Source organism: Carlito syrichta, unplaced genomic scaffold (genome assembly GCF_000164805.1).
Source record: "Carlito syrichta isolate Samal-C Ts95f unplaced genomic scaffold, Tarsius_syrichta-2.0.1 Scaffold312152, whole genome shotgun sequence".
Lineage (NCBI taxonomy): Eukaryota > Metazoa > Chordata > Mammalia > Primates > Tarsiidae > Carlito > Carlito syrichta.
Window position 1 is genome coordinate 232,232 of NW_007256248.1, and position 9,906 is coordinate 242,137.

Here is a 9,906-nt window from a genome sequence, read left to right on the forward strand (position 1 = left end):
GCTACTTGGAAGGCTGAGGCGGAAGGATCGCCGGAGCCCAGCAGGTCGAGGCTGTGGTGGCCGGGAGCAGCCACTGCACTCCAGTCTGGGCGACAGAGTGAGACTCCAACTCAAAAAAAAAAATTAGCCGGGCATGGAGGTGCGCACCTATAGCTCCAGCTACTTGGCTAAGACAGAAGGATCGCCTTAGCCCAGCAAGTCAAGGCTGCAGTGGCTATGAGCATGCCACTGCATTCCAGGCTGGGCAACAGAGTGAGACTCCTACTCAAAAAATAAATAAATAAATAATAAAATAAAAATTTAAATCTACTTCTAGTCTAAATTATTTTAAATCTGGCCTTATTTTTTTCTAGGCTGTAGTTTCATATCTCTTTGGTTTTTAAAGTGTCTTAGAAACCAACCTGTTGTCAATAAGTAAAAGTTAGAAAATTAGGCAATATATATCCTGTTTCAAAAAACATATATTTCTAAGGTAGGCAATAATATTGATAGAAAAAAGTTTTTAAGCAGTTGACTCTGGAAGCTTGACCAAAAGGCAGTGTGGAAAAAGTCTAAAGTCTCACTGCAATCTATTTTCAACCTTCAGCTCAGGCAGCAGCTGAATATTTAGGACACTAAGTACACACTGGAGATAAAGCTGTTGTCCTAACAACAGAAGGAGTATTTAAATATTGCTTTGGTTGTATTTCAAAAAATGAAGTTAGAAAGGAAAGGAAAAATTGGATGGTAAGGAAGTGATATCTGTAGATGATACAAATTGTTACTTGTTCTTTGGTTCATACTCTGAAAGCAATTCTACTTTGGAACTATATCTAGACATCTAGATATATATATCAGCAAAGCTAATCTAAGGTTGTCTTTTGTAAGAAAGCCAAAAAATTTGTTTTACTTCTAATAAATCTTGATGTTTTTCAATTCTAATTTTTTTTTTTTTTTTTTTTTTTGAGTTGGAGTCTCACTCTGTCACCCAGACTTGAGTGCAGTAGCACACTCCTGGCCTCAACACAGCCTCAACCTGCTGGGCTCTGACGATCCTTCCGCCTCAGCCTTCCAGGTAGCTGGAATTACAGGCATGCTCTACCACACCCGGCTAATTTTTGATTTATTGTAGAGATGAGCTCTTGCCAAGTTGCCCAGGCGGGTCTTGAACCCGCGGGCTCAGGCAATCCATTCACCTCAGCCTCCCAAAACACTGGGATTACAGGCTGAGTCACCAAGCCCGGCTCAATACTAATTTTTTAAAAACAACTTTTGGGCTGGACTGTCAGCAAATCACTGGATTTTACTATAAAAGCCTCCCAGTATTCTCTATTATAAAAACAATGCTAAATGATTAACAGAATATAAATAATCTCTTTGAGGATAATGGCTGAAAATCAGTCACTTGTTTGGGATAGCTCACCTTTGTTTTTTTGAACTGGTAATCTTGAAACTCCTGAACAACCACAAATAAGTTATCAACTGACCTCAGACAGTGAACCTGGAGGGGGGGGAATGTTAGAAACAAACTTCAGAGAGAGTTTTTGAATAGCAGAAGTTATCCACAACTGAATATAAAAAAAGTTAGGCATAATTGCTTTAAAGCAGGTGCTACCTATATTTTATATCTTAAATTTTTCTCATCTCTCTAGCCTCCCTTCTCTTTCGGTTACCCATAAGATTCGGCTTTTCCCTAAGCTTGAAGTGTTTTGTGGGCAACATGTGTCTGGGGAAGAAGAGAAAGATGAAGACAATCATGTAGGGCTTCATCATATTTCCCTCATGGCTCTCTACATCGCAGCAATTAAGAGCAGGGGGTTTGACCTCTATCTCTGTGACTGATTACTGAGTGACCTTAGGCAAATAATTTATTTTTCCTAAGCGTAATGATTAATGAGGATAATAATGGTGTCTATCTTCACAAAGCTGCTGGGGGTATTAGCTAAAAAATTGGATGGAAATATTTACTTACCAATTAATCCCACACATATTTACTGGGTGAATACGATATAACAGACACTAAGAACTAGAGATATATTGGCAGGAAAAACAGACAACAATACCTGCCCTCTTGCTGTTTATGTGATAAGATATATCTTAGCTTTTCTTATAGTAGGATGGCAGGAATCTTGATTCCTAATTACTTTTGAGCCAGAACATCTTTAACACAAATAAAAAATCACTTTTATGCTTCATCACCAAAGGCTAAACACCTGCTAGATGCTGAGGAAAATAAAAGAAGTGTAGCAGATACTTAGAGAATATCTTCATAAGTCAAACATGATTCTTTTTGGTGAATTCAATCCTCAAGAAATACAAGGATCTTGTCTTAAAAAACAACAAACCAGCCAGGCATGGTGGCTCACGCCCACGGGTTCAAGACCAGCCTAGGCAACATGGCAAGACCTCGTCTCTATAATAAATCAGAAAGATTAGCTGGACATGGTGGCACACGTCTGTGGCTCCAGCCTCTTGGAAGGCTGTGGTGGAAGGATCGCCTGAACCCACCAAGTTGAGGCTGCAGTGGCCACAAGTGTGCCACTGCACTCCAGCCTGGGCGACAGAGTGAGAGTCCAACTCAGAAAAACAAACAAACAAAAAAACAACAAACTGGTCAGGTGTGGTAGCTCACACCTATAAACACAACATTTTGGGAGATGGAGGCGAGAGGATCACCTGAGTCCGGGAGTTTGAGACCAGCCTGGGCAACTTGGTAAGACCTCATCTCTACAATAAATCAAAAAATTAGCTGGGCGTGGTGGCGCACACTTGTAGTTCCAGCTGCTTTAAAGGCTGAGGTGGAAGAATCGCCTGGAACCAGCTGGTCGAGCCTGCGGTAGCCACGAGTGTGCCACTCTACTCCAGCTTGGGTGACAGAGTAAGATTCTGACTCAAACAAATCTATTACAGGTTGAGCACCCTAAATCTAAAAATCTGAAACTTTTTGAGCACCAGCAGAATGCTCACAGGTAATGCTCAGGGAAGCATTTTGAATTTCGGATTAGGGGTGCTGAACTGCTAAGTATAATGCAGATACTCCAAAATCCAAAAAAATCTGAAATCTAAACTCTTTGGATCCTAAGCATTTCAGGTAACAGAGACTCAACTTATAGTGAAACTCATAAATCAGTACCTGCCAGAAACTGCAGTAATACTTTAAATCACCTGAATTGAGGCAAACCAATGAAAATCAAAAAGGATTCCAAAGGGATCTGTAAACTGCAAAGTAACCATAAAATTACCAGTTTTGAAAATTATTTTAAATATTTCTTCATTCAAACCTGAGCCAGACTTTCCACTGAAATGACAAAATATATCTTGCCGCGGTCTCTGCTGATTTTGCATGATGACCCCAATTTCTCTCTCACTTCATCTGCAGCTGTTTGCTCAAAGCCTGTAGGTACAGTGGCTCCAATAGTGACTAGAAGTTCAGACTCACTTCCGAAGTCACTTTCTGTCACTTGTACACATCTCCGATTCTCATGAAGGTTCACATCTTGGAGCTGGTTAATGGATTCTTGGATGTCAGACATGTTGGTAGTGCTTTTAAGATTCCTAACACAGTCCCTTTAAAAGCAGTACCGGAAAGAAAAAGAAAGTCCAAATATTATCATGCCATATTTTAGTTATAATTTAAAACATTTGCTTTGGAGGGCAGGAAGAACAAGGCATCACAACTGATATAGCCATAATCAGTCAACACACCTAAGTATTCACCAAAGTTAAAAAGATTGAATAAATATGAGCAGAATGCAGGTTGGAAAACATTATGTTATTATTGAACAAGCAATGCCAGTACCATGGAAGAAAAGGAGACAGACAAAAAGTATTTCCTCATGTTTGGTTTGGGATCATCTATGTTGATAAAAGCCATCTTATAACTACAAGAGTTAACAGAGGCTGTAGAGCACCTTCAAATACATTCTGCACCTAGTCTTTTTAGCTAATGGTTAAGACTTTGGAGCTTCAGAAAGATACGGGTTTGAATTCTGAATGACCTAAGGCAAGCTAATTCTCCCAAGTCTCAAAATGGGAATACCACCTCTCTTAGAGTTGATGGGAGACTTAAGCAAGAGTAGCACACTGCTAAGCCAATAATTAAAACGTGTTAATAGGATATTTATCTTCCTCTCTTCTCTGAACAGCATTTCAAGCATTTAAAAATGATTATCTAATGACGACAAATATTTGAACTGCTATTTGCCAGGCTCTGGGCTTCACTGATGGGCATCAGGAGATTTCGGAATATTCGAAATAGTGAACCAAAATTTCCTAGCTGGGCATGTGTGCATTTGTGTGTGTTTGGGAGGGGGAGAGTTGAGAGGTGGGGGAAGACAGCTCTCGTCACATTTTCTTTTTTTTTTTAAGTCAGAGTCACGGTCACGCAGGCTGGAGTGCAGTGGCCGTAAGCCTGCCACTGCAATCTCGACCTGCTGGGCTCAGGCGATCCTTTCACCTCAGCCTTCCATGTAGCTGGGATCTACAGGAGCGCGCGCCACCATGCCCGGCTCATTTTTTGATTTATTGTAGAGACGAGGTATCGAAGCCCTGGCCTCAGGCAATCCTCTCACCTTCGCCCACTAAGTGTTGGGATTACAGGCGTGAGACACCGCACCCAGCATCTCATCAAATTTTCTAAACAACTTAAGTGGGCACAGAGTACTCACAATGAGCCAGGGACCTGCGACAGTGCTTAACACTAAGTCTCTGCCCTTAAGGCGCTCACGGTCCCTGTGAATACAATCTCCACTTTCTAAATAAGACAGTTGAAGCCGGCGAAAGGATGTGTCCTCCCCAAGGTCAGAGAGCCAATGAGTGACGCAAAATGGAATAGAACTCACTCTCGACTCCCCCCCGCCCCCCCGAGGCTCGCGGTTACAGGATCCCAGGAAGCGGGTAAAGGGCAGAGGGAGGCTCCGAAATGGGACCCGACGTGGGACCGGGCTGAGTACCGGACCCGGCGGAGGTTCGACCCGGCCTCAGCTTCGGCCGCCCCTCCCTCCCGAAGCCCAAGTGCCAGAGGAGCCACACCCAGCTACTCCCACCCGCCGCCCCGTTACCGGCCGTCAGTGTAGACCTGGCACTCGGTCGGCTTCGCGCTCTCAGGTCACGCAGCCGGAAGCCGCCTCACCACCCCCGGAAGCGGATGTCAGACCATGGGTCACGGAGGTTCTACGCTAGGGGCGGGCGCCCAGACGAGGTCATGAAGAAAGGAGCATGCGCACGAGTCTCCTGCGGTTGGCAATGGGGAATCCCTGCGAACTGAATGTGGAGAGTCCGAGCTTTGTGCCCTGTGATGGTGACAGCAAACATTTAGAGAGCGATTAGCCGTGCCAAGCGCTGGGTAAGCGCTTCACATGCATCATCTCATCTGGAGCCAATCTCATGTGGTCCAACATTTATGAGAAGCCAGGTGCCAAACCCCATTTTAAAGCTGGAGAAACTGAGTCTCAAAGAGGTTAAATATCTTTACCAAAATGTCATGCAGCTAGTTCCTGATTTGCATATTATCCTCACATTTTTGGACTATTGTTTACTTAATATTTTTTAAACATATGTGTATATGTATATATATATATTTTTTTTGTCTTGGAGTCACTCGCCCAGAATGGAGTGCAGTGGCACACTCACGGCCACCGCAGCCTCGACCTGCTACACTCCGGCGATCTTTCTGCCTCAGCCGTCCAAGTAGCTAGAACTACAGGTGTGCGCAGCTGGCTAATTTTTCTTGATTTATTGTAGTGATGAGGTCTCGCTAAGTGCCCAGGCTGGTCTCGAACTCTTGGGCTAAGGTAATCCTCTCGCCTTAGCCTCCCAAAATGAAAACTTAAAACTCAACACTAAAAGACAAATGATTTTAAAGTGGGCAAAGGACTTGAATAGATATTTCTCCAAAGACACACAAGTCCAATAAGTACATGAAAATATGCTCAACATCACTAGTCATTAAGGAAATACGAATTAATCACAATGAGATACCCATCAAAATGGCTAAAATGTTTTAAAAAATCAGAGCCGGGCTCGGTGGCTCAGCCTGTAATCCCGCGCCTTTGGGAGGCTGAGGTGAATGGATTACCTGAGCCCGCGGGTTCGAGACCCGCCTGGGCAACTTGGTGAGACCTCATCTCTACAATAAATCAAAGTGAGCCAGGCGTGGTAGCGCGCGCCTGTAGCTCCCGCCACTTGGGAGGCTGAGGCGGAAGGATCGCCGGAGCCCAGCAGGTCGCGGCTGCGGTGGCCGGCGGCGGCCAGGCACTCCAATCTGGGTGACAGAGTGAAACTCCAACTCAAAAAAAAAAAAAAAAAAAATCAACAGTTCCAGCTATACTGAGGATGTGAGGTAATGAAACACCTATTGCAGATGGGAATGCAAAATGGCATAGCTGGCTAGGTGCAGTGGCTCATGCCTGTTTTCCCAGCCTTTTTTCAAGATAATTGCCGAGCCTAGGAGTTGGAAACCTGCCTGGGCAACATAGCCAGACTTTGTCTCTACAAAAAAACTTTTTTTTTTTTTTTTGAGTTGGAGTCTCACTCGGCTGCCCAGACTGGAGTGCAGTGGCCGCTCCCGGCCACCACAACCTCGACCTGCTGGGCTCCGGCAATCCTTCCAACTCAGCCTTCCGAGTAGCCAGAACTACAGGCGTGCACTACCACGCCCGGCTGATTTTTTTTTAAATTTATTGTAGAGATGAGGTCGCGCCAAATTGGCCGGGTCAGTCTCGAACCCGCGGGCTCAGGCAATCCACTCACCTCGGCCTCCCAAAGCACTGGGATTACAGGCTGAGCCACCGAGCCTGGCCCAAAAAAACTTTTTTAATGAGCCAAGAGTAGTGGTGCCCGCCTACAGTCTAAACTACTTGGGAGACTGAGGCAGAGAGACAGCTTGAGACTGGGAAATAGAGGCAGTGGCAAGCCAGGAATCACATCACTGCACTCCAGTCTGAACTAGAGAGACCCTGATTCAAAAAAAAAAAAAAAACAAGCCAGGCACAGTTGCTCAAGCCTGCAATCCCAGCATTTTGGGAGGGCGAGGTGAGAGGACTGCCTGAGCTCAGGGGTTCGAGACCAGCCCGGGCAACTTGGTGAGACCTCATCTCTAAAATAAGCCAAAAAATAAGCCGGACATGGTAGCGCGTGCCTGTACTTCCAGCTACTTGGAAGGCTGAGACAGAAGGATCACCTGAGCCCAGCAGGTCGAGGTTGTGGTGGCAGTGAGCATGCCACTGCACTCCAGTCTGGGAGACAGACTGAGACTCCAACTCAAAAAAAAAAAAAAAAAAAGCATAGTTAATTGGAAAAGTTTAGGCTTTCCTTGAAAAGTTAAGCATAGTGCCAGGCACAGTGGCTCACCCTTGTAATCCCAGCACTTTGAGAGGTGGAAGTGAGAGGATTGCCTTGAGTCCAGGGGTTGGAGACCAGCCTGGGCAACTTGGCAAGACCTTGTCTCTACAATAAATAAAAAAATTAGCCAGGTATGGTGGCGCATGCCTGTAGTTCCATCTACTTGGAAGGCTGAGGGGGAAGGATCACCTGAGCCCAGCAGGTCAAGGCTGCAGAGGCTGTGAGCGTGCCACTACACTTTAACCTAGGCAAAACAGTGAGATTCTGGTTAAAAAACAGAAACAAGAATAACAACAAAAGAGATGTTCAAACAAAAACTTATACAAACCAGGTGTGCTGACTCATGTCTGTAATTCTGGTGACTCGAGAGAAGGAGGCAGGAAGATTACTTGAGTCCAGGAGAATAAGACTGCAGTGAGCTGTGATCACACCACTGCATTTCAGCCCGGGTAACAGAGCAAGACCCTGCCTCTAAAAACTGAAACGAAAACTATATGTACACAAATGTGCTTAGCAGGAGGCTGCCAGACATCCCCTTCAGGCATGGAAATAAAGGAAAATCTTGAGTTCTTTCGAGGGAAAGTCAAAACACCCAGTTAGCCTTGAGAAGTAAATAAGCAAGAAGTAAAAGCTTAAATCAATAGCCAGCCAGGCACAGTGGCTCATGCCTGTAATACCAGCACTTTGGGGGGCTGAGGCAAGAAGATTGTCTGTGCCCAGGGACCCGAGAGCAGCCTGGGCGAGACCTCGATGCTACAATAAATCAAGAAAAATTGCCAGGGGTGCGCTTCCAGCTACTTGGAAAGCTGAGGCAGAAGGATCACCTAAACCCCGCAGATCAGGGCTGCAGTGGCCATGAGTGTGCCACCACACTCCAGCCTAGTTGACAGAGTAAGACTCCAACTCAAAAAACAAACAAAAAAACCAGCCAAATAAGTTAGCGCCACAAAATGTTTGGCTCCTTATAGCAACTAAAAATATCATCTTAACAAAAGTCACTGAATTGTTTTTCATAAAGCCAGATTCCCACCAAATGAAGAATAACCCTCTTCTGACAAGTAGACCTCAGATAAGAGGGAACTAAGGACTGAAAACTGACCACCATTCTTTGTTCTAAATTCTTCCTGAAGGGCCAGGAAGAAGCCATGCCCACAGGCCAAAAATTAACATTTCTATCTTCTGATACCAAAGTTTTAGACAAAGCTTTGCCTCCTTAACCAGTCATAAATCTAAGAATCTTTGAATCCACTTATGATCTGTGGGGTCCCACTCCAAGATGTCTTACCTTTTTAGGTCAAACCATGTATGATCTCCATGTATTGATTTATGACTTTGCCCGTAACCACTGCTCCCTCACCTTTAAAAACCCTTACTTGTCAGCTAGTGGGGAGTTTGGGCGTTAAGTACGAACTATCTAATTCTTCTTGCTTGGCATTCAGCAATAAATGTCTCACTTTCTCTCGCTGCAAATCCAAATCCCGATGTCAGTGTTTGGCTTTGCTGTGCTGTGGTAACAGCAGCATTGTGGAAAATAAGAATGGCGATTTATTTTCAAATTGGAACCTAGCTTATATTGGTCTCTCAAGATGATGTCTAAATGTTTTGTGCTTCTTTTTTGCTGATTCACTTCCTGCTTCTTTGTGCTTCCTTTTCATGGACTTTTTTCTTTAGTAGGTTTCATGTTTAAACTTTTGGTGGGATCCAAACAGAATGGTAATTCTGTAAGCAAATTGGCAAATAGGACACGCAAATGAAGTGATTCTGTAAGTCAATCAAAATGTGTCACATAGCCGCTGTACAGGAAAGACTGTAACTTCTGCAGTGCTCAGCCAGAGGAGAACCAGGAGAGGAACCTGCGTTTTAGGGGTAAAAATAATGGTTCTTCCTGCTTTGGTATGCCTGTTCACCCAAGAGACACCCATTCTTGCAAGAATGATATTAAAAGAGCTGCTTCACTCCACGGATCTCTGAGTCTCCATGTTGTTCTTTTTTTTTTTGAGTTGGAGTCTCACTCTGTCGCCCAGACTGGAGTACAGTGGCACGCTCACAGCCACCCCAGCATCCCCTCCTGGGCTCTGGCAATCCTTCCGCCTCAGCCTTCCAAGTAGCTGGAACTACAGGCACGCACTACCACGCCCGGCTAATTTTTTATTTATTGTAGAGACGAGGTCTCACCAAGTTGCCCAGGTTGGTCTCGAACCTGAAGGTTCAGGCAATCCACTTGCCTCAGCCTCCCAAAGTGCTGGGATTACAGGCTGAGCCTCTGAGCCCAGCCCATGTCATTCTTTAATGATTAAACTGAGGAGAGTTGATTCTGTCTCCCTGAAGCATTATACATTTAGCTAAGAAGTGAAAACAGCTGAAATATTCATCAACTAATGAAGAGACAAACAAATGTGTCACATCTATACAGTGGAATATTATTCAGTCATAAAAACAAATGAAGTGTTGTGATAATATGATCTATTGGTTTTCATCCACAGTTCCTGGCTCATAACTCCCCAACACTTGTTACAGTAAACAGAATCAATCTCTCTCTCTCTCTCTCTCTCTCTCTCTCTCTCTCTCTCTCACTCTCCCCCCCCC

The 9,906-nt window shown here is 44.5% G+C and overlaps 1 protein-coding gene and 1 pseudogene across 2 annotated transcripts in view; one reads left to right on the forward strand and one right to left on the reverse strand.

Moving 5' to 3' along the window:
• The window catches only part of THUMPD3 (THUMP domain containing 3), a 41,654-nt gene extending 36,550 nt beyond the window's left edge, over window positions 1-5,104 (reverse strand). The window contains exons 1-3 of one of the 2 annotated variants that reach the window (XM_008069650.1): window positions 5,040-5,104; window positions 3,261-3,546; window positions 1,403-1,480 (exon numbers count right to left, since the gene is read on the reverse strand). In XM_008069650.1, coding sequence (XP_008067841.1) covers window positions 1,403-1,480; window positions 3,261-3,512 — 330 coding nt within the window. In that variant the 5' untranslated portion in view covers window positions 3,513-3,546; window positions 5,040-5,104. Of the gene's footprint in view, window positions 1-1,402; window positions 1,481-3,260; window positions 3,564-5,039 lie in introns of those variants that run through there. The other variant, XM_021718391.1, reaches the window with a different exon arrangement.
• LOC110596683 overlaps window positions 4,901-9,906 on the forward strand; it is a 23,136-nt pseudogene continuing 18,130 nt past the window's right edge.